General features: G+C 35.6%; 2 protein-coding genes across 2 annotated transcripts in view; one reads left to right on the forward strand and one right to left on the reverse strand.

Annotated features, from left to right (window-relative positions):
* Positions 1-4,609, forward strand: part of LOC140154778 (uncharacterized) — a 134,803-nt gene extending 130,194 nt beyond the window's left edge. Inside the window, 4 exon segments of the mRNA XM_072177345.1 lie at positions 824-969; positions 2,378-2,470; positions 3,374-3,433; positions 4,335-4,609. Coding sequence (XP_072033446.1) covers positions 824-969; positions 2,378-2,470; positions 3,374-3,433; positions 4,335-4,424 — 389 coding nt within the window. The 3' untranslated portion in view covers positions 4,425-4,609.
* Positions 4,610-15,727: 11,118 nt separating this feature from the next.
* LOC140154779 (uncharacterized) overlaps positions 15,728-19,551 on the reverse strand; it is an 81,065-nt gene continuing 77,241 nt past the window's right edge. The window contains 3 exon segments of the mRNA XM_072177346.1: positions 15,728-17,278; positions 17,943-18,147; positions 19,131-19,462. Of these exon segments, the coding sequence (XP_072033447.1) occupies positions 17,016-17,278; positions 17,943-18,147; positions 19,131-19,462 (800 nt within the window). The 3' untranslated portion in view covers positions 15,728-17,015.

The following is a 19,551-nucleotide window of genomic DNA, read 5'->3' on the forward strand; positions in this document are numbered from 1 at the left end:
TACCTTCCCAGCATTAAAGAATACCGGTACCCATTTATACACTTGGGTGGAGAGGAGTAATCGAGATAAAGTATCTTACTCAAGGGCACAACACGATGGCGTCGCCCAGTACCCAGGTCATCATGATCAACATAACAGAACTTTGTCACCTTTACTTTGCTAGTCATTAATGATCAGTACGCGGTCTACTTTTCTTCACCATGTATTAAAAATCCACCATAACATTGCAAACAATCATTTTAATGCTGATGACAATCAATCAATCAATCAATCAATCTCAATCTTTTTTTTTCATCAATCTCATAAAGCATACAATGTAACAGCAAAGGTAAATTAAATTAAACAAGTATTGATGAAGGCAGGTACATTACAAGGCCAAGAGGCCTGAAAACGATGTACCACCTTATAACATATAATTATAATTGATATCAATTCTTATACTTGTCATTCAACCAGGGTCTGTGTTAGACATATTAAAAGCATGACTAGTTACAAACTAATATAGGGCTAAGCTCAATATGATCGTTTAATTATAGCTAAAATAAATTAAGTACGTTTTAATTAATGTTCGACAATATCTTTATTTATTTATGTATGTATTTTTTATTCCCTTTGTAAAATGTTTGACCCCCATAAAAATTTCGATTCCGCAACTGGCGCGCCAAGGAGACGGAACTAGCAAATAGATAGAGAAAAAAGGTAAACTTATCCTCTGTCATTCCTCCCTTCTTACATAAATAATGACCTTAGTGTCAACTGTTTCTGTATCTATTACCCTTGCCCAAACCACCATAAATTCTTAATTGTTCCCCTTTGATTGTAGACTCATCTCAGGGACCAATCGTTGCCGCTGCTAGTGGTGGTCTAGTGGCACTTTTATTAATCATCTTCCTAGCGCTACTAGTCTACTATCGTTACCGAGTCTTGCCTGCCAGAAAAGCAGCCGACCTACCTGCTGATAATCTACAGGTAAAGTTGCCTGTGAATAGAGTAGACCCTCCCTCGGGTCCATGGAGAACGACTGGTAATGTAGATTATAAACACATCAAAATTAAAAAGTCTCCAGTAGTTCCATCCCCATTTAATTAGAGTCTGACGAGTTTATGGCAAAATAATTTATATAATGATTTTCTATACACTTTCCTTCGAAGGTTGGTACCAAATTTGATGCAATGGTGAATATATGAGGAGAGGCTAGGGGAGCCCAGCAAACACATTTTTTTAAAACTTCAATACTACACTAATATTACACATTTCCAAACGTACGTATCAATCACCCGTGCATCTTATCCCGTTACATGAGACTGGTTTTGAATAAATGCACGGGCGTATGATACATACGTTTGGAAATCGCAAGCTATCTACTATATTACGCTTGGTATGTAAGCTTATGTAGAATTACACGGTTTGTAGCGTATATTTTTAGTGTGTGCGTATCTGAAACCATATAGTATATAAATGATCAATTAATAAAACAAGTCAATGAGGGAGGTTGGGGAGGGGCTTGGGGATGTATCAGTCAAAATAAAAACCCCAATCAAGGGTAACTATGGTTTGAATAGTAATCAAGTTTAAATATACTCCTGATAGGGGCAGGGCTGAAGAATGAGACAAATTAATGGTTAAATTTAATTTAATTCATCAAGAGGAAGCGACAGTGTCAAGAGCAGTTAACTGCGGTAGTTGAGTCCAATAGAAAGACCCCGCAATGCTATTCATTTGAACTTACCAGCCCTGCTCCAGTAAAATGGTACCGTTAATTACTATAGTTCAGTTACTTACAAATGGGATGCATCCAAGCTCGTCGCTGTCGATCCCTCGGGGTTGATTAACGTAGGAAACAGGTGACGAGCTGTTTCGAATGTCATTGGCATTTTTTCAAATTTAACAATTTTTGTGTTGTTTTAGATTTCAATATTAAAGCCATTATTATAACATTTGCTGAGGAGAACGCCCTGAAAAAAAATTTAATTCTGGTTTTTACACGATTGTAATGTACTTTAGTCAATAAAGATACTCTGCAAAAATCAAGACTTTAGGTGCTGTAGTTTTTTCAAAATCCGAGATATATTTGGAAATATTAGTCGAACACGTATGCACAGTACGTACACGGCGTGCGGAATACACATACACACACACACCCACACACCGAGGATCGTACCGTATTACAACCGCGGGACATATCTGACAGTAAAAGCTAACATTTTATGAAAAATAAATACAAATCTATTTTTACAGAAATGATATAATATGGCTTAACCGAGATTGACCAATACTGCGTTTATGACCAAATAAAAGCAGTATTGTTAACGTTATTATATAATTAATACAGCTAGGTGACCCCTTTTCAGTACTAAGCAAACCTTTGTCGTTGCAGGATGAACATTTTGAAGCAGAGATGCGACAGATGTGTTATACAATTGACTCCGTTTTAATGAAAAATACGCTAGTCGACCTGAAAACTTTCCAGGTAAGCAAAATAAATTGTCTTTATTTTAAAAACAAAGCAAAATTAAAATTGGCTGCAGGAAAAAATAGTGCCGTAGCTTAAGGACTATCACATCCTTATATCATGACTTTTTTAAATATTTTTTTCTTGGGGAAAAGAGCAACTGACTGCCCCGTGATCTCGTATAAAACAGTGTATTTTAACTTCCAGGCATTTGGTGTCACAAAACAATATTAGAGAGCTTGCGATTTCCAAATGTACGTATCAAACACCCGTGCATCTATTTGCAATCCCGTCACATGAGAGTGATTTAGAATAAATGCACGGGCGTATGATCCGTACGTTTGGATATCGCAAGCTCTCTATTATTTTGTAGCTTGGTATGTAGAATCACATTTGTAGCGTATACTTTTAGTGTATCTGACACCATAGTATATAAATGATCAATTAATTAAACAATTCAATGAGGAAGGTTGGGGATGAATCAGTCAAAAAAATCGATCTATGGTTTGAGGAAGCGACAGTGTCAAGAGCAGTTACTAAACTGCGGTAGTTTGGTCCAATTAGGAAAGCCCTGCATGGCTATTCATTTGACATTACTAGCCCTGCGGGGCTCCTCTAAAATGAATCTATAATTACTATTCAGTTCAGTTCAGTTACAATGGGATGTATCCACGATCGTCGCTGTCTCACTCTCACGGTTGATTAACATAATATGAAATAGGTGACGAGCTGTTTCGAACGTCATTGGCATTTGTTAACTTTACATTTTTAGTGTTGTTTTAGATTTCAATATTAACCCAGATTAATGAGATTGACCAGTACCGCGTTTATGACCAAATAAACGTAGTAATCTTACTTCTTTAATCATTAATACAGCTAGGTGACCCATTTTCAGTATTAAGCAAACCTTTGTCATTGCAGGATGAACAATGTGAAACAGAGTTGCGGCAGATGTGTTATACAAACGACCACGTTTTAATGGTAAAGTTTAAAACTTGTTCGATTAGAAATCGCAAGCTTTCTATTATTTTGTAGCTTGGTATGTAGAATCACACGGTTTGTAGCCTATACTTTTAGTGTATACGCTACAATCCGTATAATAAATTCCTCTCATCATAAGGATTTAGAAAAGAAAGTACTATTTTTTAATGTTAGCTATGTAGCAAAACATAAAAGAATGCAACTATTCTAATTTGGGTTTATTTTTGTCAATTAACAGCAAAAAATGAACAATTTGCGACAAGTTTGTTTGTATGCCTGTGGAGCCCAAAATTTGACCTTTGACTTTCTTGTGTAAAATTTAACTGTAGGTCAGAGACAGGTCAAGCTATCATTTTTCCTAATTCTTACTACGATGAAAATATTGCGATGAATTTGATCCATACAATATACTAATAATACCTTAATTATTAATTTCTTATGTCACAATCCTTAACACACATGGTGCACTGTGTGTTCGGTGCTTGTTACATCGATTACTTGAATATTTGAATCCGTGGAACAGACCGAAAATATCTCAAAAACTAAAATAGTCTACTATTTAATTAATTATTTATTTATTATGTATATTCATACGTAGCGGTAAACGTAAATAGAAAGCAAATTTATACTTCTACGCTACTCAAATTTAGTACACTCACCGGAGCGCCTGTTATTGCTCTGAAGATTGTTGTTGCTAGTGATGTAGTAGTAGGACACCTCCGATGACGTTAGGGGGGTCAGGAGGTTGTTCCAGACAGGGTCGATGTCTAACCCTTTATCACGGTTCAGTCTGGGTCTTATTTATTTATTTATTTATTTATTTATTTATTTATTTATTTATTTATTTATTTATTTATTTATTTATTTATTTATTTATTTATTTACTTTATTTGATTTTCAGCATCCTTTGGACGATGATGACAATGGCCAGATGAAACCTGGAATGTCTGTGGAATCAAACAATGACGGTTCGGTGCAAGAAAGTTTGTAACTGATATTTTGAGCGAAATCAAGTTATTACAAATAATCATGATTATAATGAATATGTTGGTTAATGCACACATTGTAAGCTATTTTACAAGTCTATTATTAAATCTTAATAATATTTTTTTTAATAATTAAAAACAACAAATAAGTATAAACAATTGAGGCAAAAAAACCTTCTGCAAAATGTCAAAAATGTAGATACGACCTTCTCACACTACTAATTTAAAAGGAAATAGTATTGACAGTGGACGGAACATATTTTTGTGAATGTAAAAGGTTTAAGAAAATTATAATGAACAATTGATAAAACTATAAACTAGGCTTATCAAAGTATACTCAGATTCAATGAATATATTTTCTGTGCCTATATGCAGAATCCTAAAGCACAGAATTATAATACTTTCTGTGAAAACGATTTCTCTATATACTTCCTGAATTAGGCAGTAGTGTCTGTTATATCAGAGGTAGGCATATACTAAGACTAGGGTATCGATTTTCAACCGTAGCATATAAACTAAATATATATAGCGGTATTCTCAAATGTTATTCAGCAGTGTTATAAAATGGTTATATGAGCTGGAAGATTGTTGTCTACTACTATATTCCAAAAAGCAGCACTCTCCATACTTTAATTCCCGAGAAAATCTTAAATATACACTAATACCTCATTTTTTTCATAGTATAATTCCAAGAAAAAAAACTCGCTTTTTTTCCATACAGTTTCGGCAATCCACTCTGTTGCCTTTCTCAATGGTGTCTGCCAATAGATCCTTTGTTGGATGGTATGACGTCATCAGAAGATGATGACGCCCTCAGGATCAATTGGTCGTAGACGTGACTCAGTTGGTATGCCCCCTCGTCGCCGTTCATTAGGCTTTCTCTCATACTTGGTTGTGACTTCCTCCGGATCCAGATGGACTCCTTATCCATCTGGTGTTTCTAGTGTCGTCCATTGCGAGGATTTTAGGATTGTCCCAGTTTATAACATGATTTTCTTTAGTGGCGTGTTCTGCAATTGACGATTTTGTTTCGATAGACTGCGAGTCCTTTCTTGTTGCTCTGGTGAAATTTTGGGCCATCATTTTTTCAGACTCAACTCTGTGTTCTTTTTTTCGAGTGCCGACTCGAAAAAAAATGTGAGTTTTTTTCTTGGAATTATACTATGAAAAACTTTGTAAACACTAATACCTCATTTCAGCCTCTTATTTCCCTTAAAAACGACTCATTTTCAACCAGTGACTATAGACCATTGATTTTATGCTAATGCTGTTACGTAATCAAGTGTGTGATATAATTTTTACATTGTGTTGTTTGAAAGACAAAGTTACAGTGTTTATGTGATCATAGAGAGATGCCATGAAAATAATCCATATGAGGTTACAACTCTCATTAAAGCCATATTATAACATTTGCTGAGGAAGACGCCCTCACTGAATTTTTAAAATTCCTTTTTACACGATTAAATTGTACTTTATTAAACCAATATACCCTGCAAAAATCAAGACTGTAGGTGCTGTAGTTTTGTCAAAATCCGAGATTTTGAATAAAACGCCGGAGTAAATTCCAATTTTCTTTGCTTTGCCGTAGTTCGTTCGGCTCAAAAATAAAAGGGGATATATCTGATAGTAAAAGCTAACATTTTATGGCAAAGAAATGTTAATCTATTTTGTTTGAAAATGTTATAATATGGCTTTAATTACTGACCGCCCCTCGTACGATTATTTTACGCAGTACAAACTTGATGTGTGGGAACGTGGCAAAAGGTGGCAACACTCGGGCGATAAGTAAATCGGGCATTGTGTGTGAGCCTGGACTAAAGTCTGCACAAAAAGTAACGCAGCTGTTGCAAATACGCCTATAGCTTCAGAACTACAAATCGTGTCCACGATATTTCTACATAGAAAGAAGGATGATTTATTTACGCGCATTTTGATACCCAATTTGTCAAATGTCGTTCAATATTAACAACACAGTAGTGCTTTTAAAGAAAAATACTCGAATTTAAAAGTTGCAGTTTACAGCGATCAATTATTATTACGCATAGTTAGTTCTGATGCTGCGTTACTTTTTGTGCGGTCTTTAGAAAAGAAAGCAAGTAAAGTTTTCGGTTAGCCAAGATATTACTGATTCTACTGTTTATAACATTGTTGCCATGATCCTTTTTATTTTTGTCTGAAAAGCAAAACTGCAATTGTATATTTTTATAACAATCTGTATAATTAAAACGTTTAATCTACCAAATACACCAAATTAAAATTTCCTGTTCTTAAAATGATAAATCGAAATTCATGATAGATCTTTCGACATCTCTCCAAAATTTATAAGAAGGAACACAGATTTGATTGATATGAGACAAAACCTAACTTGCTGCTAGACACCTATGTAAATTAGAAGTTTTAAAAGCCCCTTAACAGCAACTCAAGTGGATCAAACCGCTGCGGACAAGAATGGCCCTACTAGCTCGTGAAACGTTCTTAGTGTTTCAACTGGACTTGTCATGTCAAATTTATTTGTTTAATTTCATGCTACTCTATAGTCCTAATGATCTTGTTCAAACGCTTTAAACACCTATTTAAGAACATCATCATCATGTTACAACTGTCAAAGATGTAGTTGAATTCAAAAGTGATATTAATTCTGGGCTTCGTGTACAATGCACAGTGTTTCGCACGCGTTCGCGCCGCGTAGGATTGATTCATTTTTCTGGCGTGTTGATGCATTTATATTTGGTTCTATTTTCCAACATTTTTAGTGATTTCTTCTCGTGTATGAAATATATTAATAAACGCGTATTACTTGTTGCTCTACAAAGGCACTTGCGCTGATGTTGATGCATCTAATGCACCCCCCTCGGGCTCGTGCACTAGACGCATCAACATCAGCGCGTGTGCATTATTTTGTCTAATTTCTCTCCAAGTAATAAGCGTTCATTAACCTATAATTATATAAACACCTCAAAAGAAATAAGTCCCCCTCTGAACATGTCGTCATAACATCGTAAGGTTTCGTTTTGTACGAACAAAACTAATTTGGAAATAATTATATGACTGTTTACTAAGTGCTGTGTGAAAATGAGAGATTTCCATGACTTCAGGGCTGAATGAGCCTAAATTGAAGACAAAAAGTGCCCTTTCCAAAAGTCACAAAGTTAGGCCTATGCTTGTTAACTGCAAGGCGTATTGGGACAAGGAATGGAACTGACCATCTTACAACTCACTGTGCTGAACTCTGCACCAATGGGATTTGCATGGCTGAATGATCAAGAATCGATACACATTACAGTAAATGTTCACTTGGTGAGGATTTTAAACTGCACTCAAACACATGGGGTTTTCCATTAGTAACAAGCCATGAATCAACTTTTGTGACAAGCATAGGCCTACTTTGTGACTTTTGAAAAGGGCAGTTTTGCCTTCAATTTAGGCTCATTCAGCCCTGAAGTCATGGAAATCTCTCATTTTCACACAGCACTTAGTAAACAGTCATATAATTATTTCAAAGTTAGTTTTGTTGGTACAAAATGAAACCTTACGATGTTATGACGACATGTTCAGAGGGGGACTTATTTCTTTTGAGATGTTTAGTAACACATTATCTGTTCTTCTGTTGGTTAAAATCATGTCCTCTTATTGTTAGACGTTTTCATAAAGAACATGGGTCAGTTGCTAACGGTTACTAAATCTTCATACCATCTATAGTTGATTGATAAATACAGTTCACTGTCATTAATTGATGCCAAACTTCATTAAAATATATATTTGGAAGAATGTCAGTTATAGATGTTGAGATTAACTGGATTGAGTTTCAAGCGGAAAGATTTTATATCTTAAAACTACATCTTTATTGCTTGTATATAGCGGATTCGAAAGATACTGGCCCTAAGTAGTATATTTGAATTGAATTTGGTAATTTTCTATATGAAGCGGACCCACTATGGTTCGAAAGATTGAAGTAGTACAGGGTGTCCCAGAAACAATTACCGGGCGAATGAATTTGGACGTAAGTCGCGAAATAGATATCAAAATCCAAATATCGAAACATCAGCGTGTAGCCCATCTTATTCTGCATTATATACGTCAATTTTACTGGAATCGGTTGACTGATTGCGAAGAAATGTGCGGTTACATAACGCATAGGCCTACATCAATTCACTTCATTCCAAGTTTGAAAGAAAGATAATTCAACACAATGCGCACTATAGTGGTTACCTGTCAATGAGCTTCATGTTTTGTTCTGTGAAGTCCTTTTCGTTCTTTTTAAACAATCTGTTTCTTGCAAAACATTTAATTACGTTTTGTTCACATTTGAAAACCTGCACGATAATATGAAAGCTTGCATGTAAGATGATGCTTGGTACTTGTATATATATTTTGTCGTTAATGTTGATATAAATGTTGCATAAAGAATTATTGCATAAAAGAATTCCAGCTGCCTTAAACAACTTTTTAAACACATTTAAGTTTTTGGAATATTTCGTAGAAATTTTAATGCAATCTTTTAAAACTTCAACATTAATGTTGCATACCCTAGTCGAAATTTGATAGAGATTTGATACATATCAAAACTCTATCAAACGGAATTCTACAGAATTGGGACATCATTTGATAGACTGTTTGATAGAGTATTTGATAGGTATTTGATAGGATCTATCAAAACTCTAGCAAAAACAAGGAAAGTCCATATTTGATAGAAATTTGATATAAATCTATCAAACTCTATCAAATGTGTCCAAATTTGATAGAATTTGATAGAATATAATATACTGATGCATATGATTTTCAGCTGATCTCTATCTAAAGTCTATGAAATGTTTAGGTGGATTGTCACACTCCTATCAAAAACCATATCAAATATAATATATTTCTGTCATGCATCTCTATCAAATGTCTATCAATTTTTCAGCTTGCAGCTGCCAAATTGTTAGCTGGCTATATCGAACCTCTCTACTATCAAAAGTCTATCAAACACTCCCACTCTTTTTATATATATATCAAAAGTATATCAAACTTTTAGCTGGCTGACGAACCTCTCACCTATCAAAAGTCTATCAAACACTTGCAATCTTCTATATATCAAAAGTCTATCAAATTTTTAGCTGGCTGACAAACCTCTCACCTATCAAAAATCTATCAAACACCTCCACTGGATAACGATCCTCTCCCCTATCAAAAGTCTATCAAAAACCTGCAATCTTCTATATATCAAAAATCTATCAAATTTTTAGCTGGCTGACGAACCTCTCACCTATCAAAAGTCTATCAAACACCTCCACTGGATAACGATTCTCTCCCCTATCAAAAGTCTATCAAACACTTGCAATCTTCTATATATCAAAAGTCTATCAAATTTTTAGCTGGCTGACGAACCTATCAAAAGTCTATCAAACACCTCCACTGGATAACGATCCTCTCCCCTATCAAAAGTCTATCAATCTTCTATATCAAAAGTCTATCAAATGTTTAGCTGGCTATCGAGCCTCGCCTGTATCATAGAAAAAGATTTGGGGGTATTCGGGTTTTGTTTTGAATGCATCCAAAACTTCAGTTGGGTGATATAGGCTTGCTATATAGACACGCTTTATTGCGCGACGCATGCTGTGCGTACAGGTAACAATGCCAAAGCGTATTATCACACAGGCTGTTTCCGTGCATGGTCTGCAAGGACCCAAATACCCCAAATTTCTCCCCATGGCTAACGACGCCATTGTATGTGGCAATCTCCCCTTTCCTTTTCTATGGAATTAGTCTATATCTGATGTGTCAACACAGTCTAAAATTTAATGTAAATTATTTTAATGTTAATTTGGCTGCATGCATGGCTCGTACAGATTGTCATTGCATTGGAAACTTTAATATTAGCTTATAAATGTGCTCTTTAGAGGTAAACCAGACCAACCCATAGACCACATGTTACTTAATATAGTCATGTGTGTGTTAAAGCATCAAAGCATAAACAAATAATAAGTAGGCCTGTGGATTGGCAAGCCTTACCTCTAAAGCGGGCCAACCCATAGGTTTAATTCAGTCATGTTGTTGTGGGGTTACTCATCATATTACCCATTTACCCTTATGAAAATAGCAAGCATTTTGGAAGCTTAAAAAGGGTAGTTTTTCGTGGGTAAAAAAAGGTAGCAAAATTGCAATTGCTAATACGCGGAAATTAAATTAAGGGTATGAAATTTGATGCAAAAAATAAAATCCCTGTTTAGGGTGTGAAAACAGGCGCGTGTTACCTGTTTAGGGTATCGTTTTAGCCAAGGGTTAGGCCTAAATCCTTGTTTAGGGTGTTTTTCAAAAGTCGATTATCGCGGATGGTGTACAAGCCACAATGGGAGTGACCCCCCCCCCCGGAAATCACTACACGATTTATGTACCAGTGCAATTCGGTTAAAATAGTCCACCGCTTATTTGAGCTTGTTGCGGCTTTATTTACTAAAGATATTGTCAAAATTCGCACGTTTTCAGCTCATTTACTTCCGTTAGTGTCTACATGAAAAAAAAAAAGAAAAAATCTCAATATTTTATTTCAGAGGTGAAGTTTTGGCACGAATTTGAACAACGTCCGGTTTCAAAAATTGAGTGATTTTTTAGGTTAAATTTGCACCTTTTTTCTTTGCAGCAAAATAGCAAAAAAAGTATAGATGGTCACCAATATATTCTGTTAAAAGAATAATATTCTGCACATGATAAGCTTTAATTTGATACCAAACTTTTTTATCTATAGTATGTTTTTGCAGTGACAAAACGCCATCCAAACGTGTGTATTTTCCTGTGTATTTCAATATGGCGCAATCAATGGTGGTGCGCTCTCACAAGCCCATCTTTCACAAGCATTAGCACGCTTGCAATACGCATACGTATGCCAAGTGTGCGCATGGTGCGATATAGACATCTGTTCCAATTTGCAATTGCAAACTCATGATCATGAACTGTGCAATGTGCATCTTGTGAGTATGGTACATCATGTACATGTAGTATATGTACCAAATTAATGTGTGCCGTAGTATGATTCAGAATTTTTAGTATGATTCAGATATAGTAGGTAAGCTTATCAATTTTATTTTTAAAATTAAATCAAAATGTTGACTGTATATAGCCTACTTACAGTTTAGTACACACCCCAGGTACACACACCTCGAGCTGCCAATAAAATTCCTTTTCTGTAACACAAAATTTGCCCCCAAATTTTGAAAAAAACTGCAACTCCAACTGTCATGACCGTTTGAAATGTGAAAGCTGCCATGGTATTGACGGTTGCAGATCCCCCTTTTCTAGGAGCACCATGCAGTCATATTTGATAGGAATTTGATAGTGTCTAAAAGTCTAAAATCAGCTAAGTCATATTTGATAGGAATTTGATAGTGCCTAAAGTCTTAAAACAGCAAAGTCATATTTGATAGACATTTGATAGAATTATTTTTGATTTAAGTCATATTTGATAGGAATTTGATAGTGTCTAAAAAGTCTAAAATCAGCCAAGTCATATTTGATAGACATTTGATAGAATTATTTTTGATCAAGTCAAATTTGATAGGAATTTGATAGTGTCTAAAAAGTCTAAAGTCATATTTGATAGACATTTGATAGAATTATTTTGGATTGAGTCATATTTGATAGGATTTTGATAGATTATTTTTTGATTAAGTCATATTTGATAGGAATTTGATAGGAAAAAATTAATTTGATAGAGATTTGATACTATCAAATCTATATCAAAATATGATTTGATAGGGTTTTGATACATCAAAACCCTATCAAATGCTCATTTAATAGACATTTGATATACATTTGATATATATTTGATAGTTAAATTTCTGCAAGGGATATGGTAAGCACTTGATCATTGTCATTCTTGGCTCAAATGTTCTTTGGAAAGTTAAACTATATAACATATTTGCACAGCCTAAATAATTAAAGTTGGAAAGCTTCCAATTACAGAAATCAAAGTTATTCATCTTCAGTGAAAGCATGAATAACATAACATCATCGGATTATAAAATTGATAATTTGGACTAAATTTAATGAGATACACAAACTTTAGGAAGCGGTGAGCGAGTATGAAAAAAGCGCCTGTGATCAAACTTGGAATGAACTGCATTGATGCGCACATTATGTAATCGTTAATTTCTTCGCAACCAGTCAACCGAGTCAAACAAAATGGTCGTACGTGATACACATTAACATAGGCTATGCGCTACATTTTACATTTTCTGATTCTAATGTCTACTTCTCGATTTACGTTCAATTTTATTCACTCGGTAATTTTTTTCTGGTACACCCTGTATTTTCAAATCAACACTTAATCGCTCCTTAATAGAATAAAGTGAAACTAATGGATGGTTTTGATTATTAAATATAAAACTTGATGCTTACATGAAGTAGTACTGTTAACATTCGAAAGATATATTAGAATATTATGTTTACTCTGTGTTTCGATGTAATAAACATCTCAAACAAAGTAATTACCCCCTTTAAATAATGGTCATTATTCAAAAACGGGCTATTGTATTACAAATCTATAAAAGCAGAGTTTATTTCTGCACATTTTGACACCTCATTTGTGGCAATTGTTTAAATATTGACGTCACACCGTACATTTAAATCAATGTAACCCAAGATTTGAAAGTTGCAGTAAATTCTATTGATTTGTATTCATTATAATGAAAGGAAATCTGTGTAATGAAATCTGAGTGTTTTTATATTGTTGTAAGTGCAACTTTCAAATCTAGACCTCACTACATTAAATTAACCGGTGTTTTCTGGGCTATCGTATGAGGTGGTAAAATGCGCAGAAACAAATTCTGCTTCAAACGCATTTCAAAGATTTGTAATACAATAGCCCGTTTTTGAATAGTGACCATTACTTAAGGGGGTAATTATTTTGAGATGTTTATAAGGTAGTACTACTATTAGATTTGAAAGATATAAGTAGTATATGTGAATTAAGTTTCCATAACGTAATAAAGTGTTTTGGATAATTATAATAACGTATCTATATAGCATGATTCATTTCAGTTTCTCATAGGTTGACACAGTAGTCGCTTTTCAAGATTTAAAAAGCATATCCCTTTGTGGTTTTGATTTTGGACTGGATTCAGGTACCATCCAGGGCCCGTCTTTTCATTTAATTGATTTCATAAATAATAATATTTTATTAATAAAAAAATCAACCAAGTATCGATGGTCGATCGAAAGATCAAGCAACTAATGTAGTGCAATTGCCTTAGTACACGGCTCTTGACTTAATCAAACAGACTATGTTAGCACATCCATGAAACGCTGAATGGCCGTTAACCCTTGTCATTTCAGGGGTCCAGTGGGACATGAAGTTATTATTGGTCGACCCTGTGCGCTCATTTTATTGACAACACTACCTAACCCAGGGTAGGGTATGCTATCAATGTCGAAGGGTAGAGAGGTGCTAGGTGTTATCACCCAGATGATTTGACAAAGTGATCTAGTAGATGGATGGCCATTAGATCAAATTATACTTGTTTTCGGCGTTTTTGTTAGGTCTGGGTGCTTAATCTCGCCGATAAAGTCTGCGGCGTGCCCGCAACCCAAGACGCAGGCCCAAGCCGATGCGCCTATGCTGAGAAATAAAATACTGTTGCGATATGCACTAACAAAATGTGTGTCTGCTCGATGAAAAGCCATGTTCAGTCACCCGTTCATCGGCTTGATCGGCCCAACTCCTACATTTCTCGCAACCGGCTTATAACACTTGACAACAATACCCTTACAAATTAGTGTCCTTGAGTGCGTTGATTCTTTGCCAGATTATATCGACTGATCCGCAAATTGCTCACGGTGAGTAAACTCAAGTACGTACTACAATAAACATTAATATAAAGGTTTTGAGTAATGAATGGCAAACCGCAGAGCAAGAAGATGGCAAGATGTTGCGAACTCGATGCCCATAACTGCTCGCGAATTCGCAACCAGGTATATGGCTACACTATATTAATTCATCGGCGTGCTGCGGCTTGAAACTGCAAGACGCAGTAGAGCCATCGAAATGCTGCGAGACGACGCAGAGGTAATCGGCGAGATTAAGCACCGGGTCCTTACAGAAGTTGGCAACTACTTTATCCCCATATAACACTTTCTATGGAATGGGGTATATTACAAATTTAATTTTCAGAAGGTTATTGGTCATTGTGCCCAAAATGTTAGATTTCAACACATACTTTACAAAATAAGCATTATAGTCTACTTAGGTCATATTTATTTTAAACTGAATTCTAAAATCAATGGGAAACGCTTAACCTCCACTAGTTATACTTTTTTAATGACAAATATCGTTCAGAAGTGGTTGTTAAAAACACGAAGTTTGTTCATTTTGGTAAAATATGTTAGTAGTGTTTAGTCCTATAATTGACAACACTTCACATTTTTCACATTAATCAAAAGTGTCATTTCGTGTAGTTTGGGATCATTTAATTCAAATGTAGAGACTTTACACACAAATACGCACATTTTCAAAAACACCGTAATGTCGCCATTTTGGTATCAATTATTTAAATGTTCCCTGTATTAAAGTTAGCAACCTGCACAAGTTGTTATGCATTTGATACGAAATATTGAGTTGGTGTGCTGTTAACTAAACTTTGATTTGAGGTAGAGGTTGTCCCCCATCCCCCCAAAAACACCCTCATTGCGCCTTCATTCGTGGACACAGCGACAAACGGGTACTTAAGGGCATGTCTTTAAAAGTTTAATATTAGATAGAAATAATTGTTTTGGTTTCTTAAAGCTAACGAGTAAAGGTTAAATATATACCAAAGTATATTTTATCACCGTTTCATAATAGGAGATAAATAAGGGCCAATGAAGTTTTTCTTTCTTTTTTTTTATTTGTTTTTGTTAGACACCCTATAATTGTTTTGGGTTATTTTGTCCAAACATAGCGATGGCGTGGTTCGAATCAGCGCTTTCCATCTTCCAACTTCTATGGAAAGTCTGAAGGCAACTGTGATGCTCATATCAGTCCACTGTTTGATGTCATTTATCCGTACATCTCTTCTTCGGCCTTCAACAACCACCCTTTTTGCTATTTTCTTCTTGGGCGTCTTTTGATATGACAAAAGAAGCTTAGTTTCTATTTGTTAGCTAGAAGCGTCAGCTCAATCCCGGCTATCTCTATCATCCAGTTATATGTTCAGTCCAGGATCCATATGTGGCTGATGTGCAGGCTGTGGATTTTAAAGGGCGGATTTTGAGTGATATCGATATCTCGTATGGTATATTTTCTCTAATTTAAGACAGTAAGACAGTTCATGCGTAAATCATAACGATATGAATAAAATTGACCATTGTCGCATCGTGTAATATCCATGTTCACCTTTATTTAATATTATTTTTAATTGCAGTGATTTATAGTGCGCTATTTACAGGCATACACCCACAAGCTCAGCCCACATGTAAGGGTCGTAATAAAACAAACGACAGAACAGTTTAGAGATATGAATTAAAGAGTTGACATGAAGCTGTGTGACTTAAATATTGTAGTAAATGTCTGGGTATTATTTAAGGTGCATGTTCCCATTAATTTATTGGATAGTCATGAACTTGGTGCATGTGAGTGCCAAAATGTTCAAGGTCATATCAAGGTCATCTGAGTATATGTTGTTGGGCCGTCATCAAAATTGGTGAATGTGATCATCATCGACTGCCGAATATGTTCAAGGTAATCTTAATATAGGTTAAATGAATAAATATTGGTAGTGTAGAGATTTTTATCTTTGATGAATAAATATTGGTTTAATCACCATGGATGTGATCATCATCGAGTGCCGAATATATTCATGGTCATCTTAATTCAACTAAATGAATATTGTTAGATCTCCATCAAACTTGGTGGATGTGCTTGCCATTGAGCGCAGAAAATGTTCAAGGTCATGTCAAAGTCATTTGAGTGTCTTCAGAAACTCACAAATTCAGCACTTTGATTTAAAAGTAGCCACATTTGTTGGAAACTCTTGGTTCCCGAGAAGGCACAACATCATTCTCCAAAAGTAGCCCAATTAAGCGGCTAATCAATTAATCAATTTGATGACAATCCAACAATCTATACTCTGATGACCATTAATTTACCGATCCATGGTGATCCAACAATATGTATCAGATGATCTCTACCGACCTTGGCATGAGCTTGACCTTTTGGTGCTCATAATGATCACCATGTTTGATGACAATCTACCAGATGATATTGACATGACCTTCTGTTGGCGCTTAATGATGATCACATTCATCGAGTTTGTCAATCCAACAGTCTATACTCACATAACCTTAGATGACCTTGATCATTTTTGGCACACAATGGTGATCACATTGACCATTTACAGTTAACCTGAATATTATAAAAATCTTTGCAATATATGTTTTTAAATAACTGCACGGATATAATTTCTTTACAGCTGGCAAAATGTTTGCTGCAGTTTTGTAAAAGCATGCGAACCTTATGTATCTTTGCTAAGGGGAAAGATATCTTTCACAAATAGTTTGGAAATGAAATAAAATTTTAAAAGGGCTATATTTTAAATACTTCTCGTTGCATTCTGCGTACAGCAAACTAGTACTAAATTATATCTAAATTATCCAATAATAACATGTTTAAGAGTTTCATAAAGACCAGCAGCATTAATAGCCGTTATGGTGATGTAATAATCTGTTGATCGATGTAAAGGCGACATTTCAAGATGAGTATCTAAAGTTTCTACCCATTGTAAGATATCACTGCCGCCTTCAACTGTCCCAATGGAAACTTCATAGATGAGCTGACTTGTTGACATGAATACACCAGCCCATGTAATCTGCACTTTGGTATCTTCCAACCAATTAACTCCGACGGTGACGCCTGTGCATGAAATAAAAAAATATAATTAACATTAAGAAAATGTAACTCGACAAACTTTGATCGCACAAGAGCAACTGATGAACATAAATAATTAAACACGCTTGCTGAAGAAAGATAAATCATCAAAAAATAATTAGCAAATGCTGATCGGGGAAATTGTGAAGTAAAATATGAATTTTACGGATTTGTACAGATATTTACATTTCACATTATTTTTAATAATAGTCTAATTATTGTAAAAAGCAGTAAGAATTATGTGCTGTCTATTCTGCGATTGAACATCGCCATATCTTGTTTACTGTCACGACGAACGTATCCGCCAACCCAATAATATTGGACGTGTGACAGAAGAACGATCAGCAACATTGTGTAGGATGTCATATATTACCAGGAATGGTAGCCTCCCAGTGGCGCTTCTCTGATGATACGAAGGAAAATCACTCAAGGATCAAAATATACATGGATTGTCACGTGACTCTGATGTCATATCTAAGTCACATGACCAAAATCCCGCTCCAGTCAACCACTCTTGAAAAAGTCTCGTCGGATGACGGACGAAAATTTGAGTAAGTCAAAATTTTTTTAAAGTTATGTGACCAGATTAAATTTACCTCAGCATACATGGATTGTATTATGTTCGGTATGGAACAAATATTTTTAGTACCTGTCAATCCTGGCTTTTCTGATTCAATGAACAATGTTTCTTGCACTGTGTCACTTTGAAGCCCTGCATTATTGACAGCCCGAACATACAGTGTATATGCTTGGCCATGCTCAAGATCTAGTTCATCAATTGTCACGTGGCGTTCTGAAGACGAACCACATTGTTTCCAATTGTCTTCTGTGCTAGATGATGCAAGTAAAGCACACTGTTAAAAAATTGGATAATGTATTATTTAGAAATAAAAATCACCTGAACAAAAAGCATACTAGCTTTTTGTTACTATTGTTGTAATTGAATACATCACGTTGTCTATCTCTTAAACAACGTTTGCATTTTCCGTCTCAACTTGATGTTTCCCCTGAGGTTTCTTATTTGTCACATAAATAGTTTCTAATAATAACCAGAATAATGATAATAATATACGGCGCTTACTATAGCGCAATACCAAACATGTTCATTGCGCTTTACAAAAAAGAACTTATGAGCGCCCCCTGGGTAAAATTTTCAAATGGCGTGCCAAAATTGATTGTTCCCCCCCAACCTGCCAAAATGTTGCCCCCCCCCTCTCCGGCCTGCAAAGAAATCTTTGCCCCCTCCCCTTGCACATGCCAAATGTGTCTTTAAATGGTCTAGATATACGTGTGCCAAAACTAGATTGCTATCTTCTTGACCTGCCCAACACTGATTTCCCCAAGAAATCGTTGCCCCCCCCTCCATTTTACCTTCCCCATGGCTCAACATTATATCCCAGCCCCTCATGCAGAAGAATATTTTGCAGCCATGTACACTATAGGATCCCTTTGCGGTCATCTTTCCAGGTCCACCGTCGCCAAGGTATCTGACTGGTACACACAGAGCACCTACACAGTATCAATACTGCTTCCGCACAAGACCCACAAGCAGTGGTACTGCATTGGTACTACACCGGTGCTTCCTTGTACTACATAGTTTTACAACCTTGGCAACGGCGTAACTGTATGTACAGGCGACACCAATAGGTAGTTCATTTGAAGTTACCTTTAGTTGTTAGTGTCGATTTTGCTGAAAAGGAGGTTGATCATTTTAAGGCACTTGTACCTTACTAAAAACACGCAAACCTATTTTCATTTGTAAACGTCAGCCCCCGGGACGTCAGCTACCATCATAGATACACACGTTTATAATCTATGGAACATTCAAAGTTATTACCTCATAATAAGCTATGCCAGCAACGTCCATAAATCCATTCCAGGAAGCTCGAACTCGAGTTGTTTGGAACTGGTACATATCCCGCATTGGATACCCAGTAACTTCAGACGTTTTAATGGACACAGAAGCATATTCAGCATCAGGAGGTCGAGTGGCAACAATGGCTCCATCTGATGTATGTGTTGTAGACAACATAACCCCGTTGAAGCATTTCACTGTTGTATAGATCTTTTGACCACCTACGATAGTATTATTAATGTTGAGTTGCAGTTCACCGGTTGGTGCATGATGAAGAGTTAACCTGTAAATGTCTGTATCTCCTGGTGACGATCCTGAAACAAAAAGCGCAAAACTCTGTTTGTTTGAAGATGTGTCATATGTATTCGGTATCAGAAAGAAAGATTCCAATGTTTATTATCAT

This window comes from Amphiura filiformis, chromosome 6, assembly GCF_039555335.1.
Source record: "Amphiura filiformis chromosome 6, Afil_fr2py, whole genome shotgun sequence".
Lineage (NCBI taxonomy): Eukaryota > Metazoa > Echinodermata > Ophiuroidea > Amphilepidida > Amphiuridae > Amphiura > Amphiura filiformis.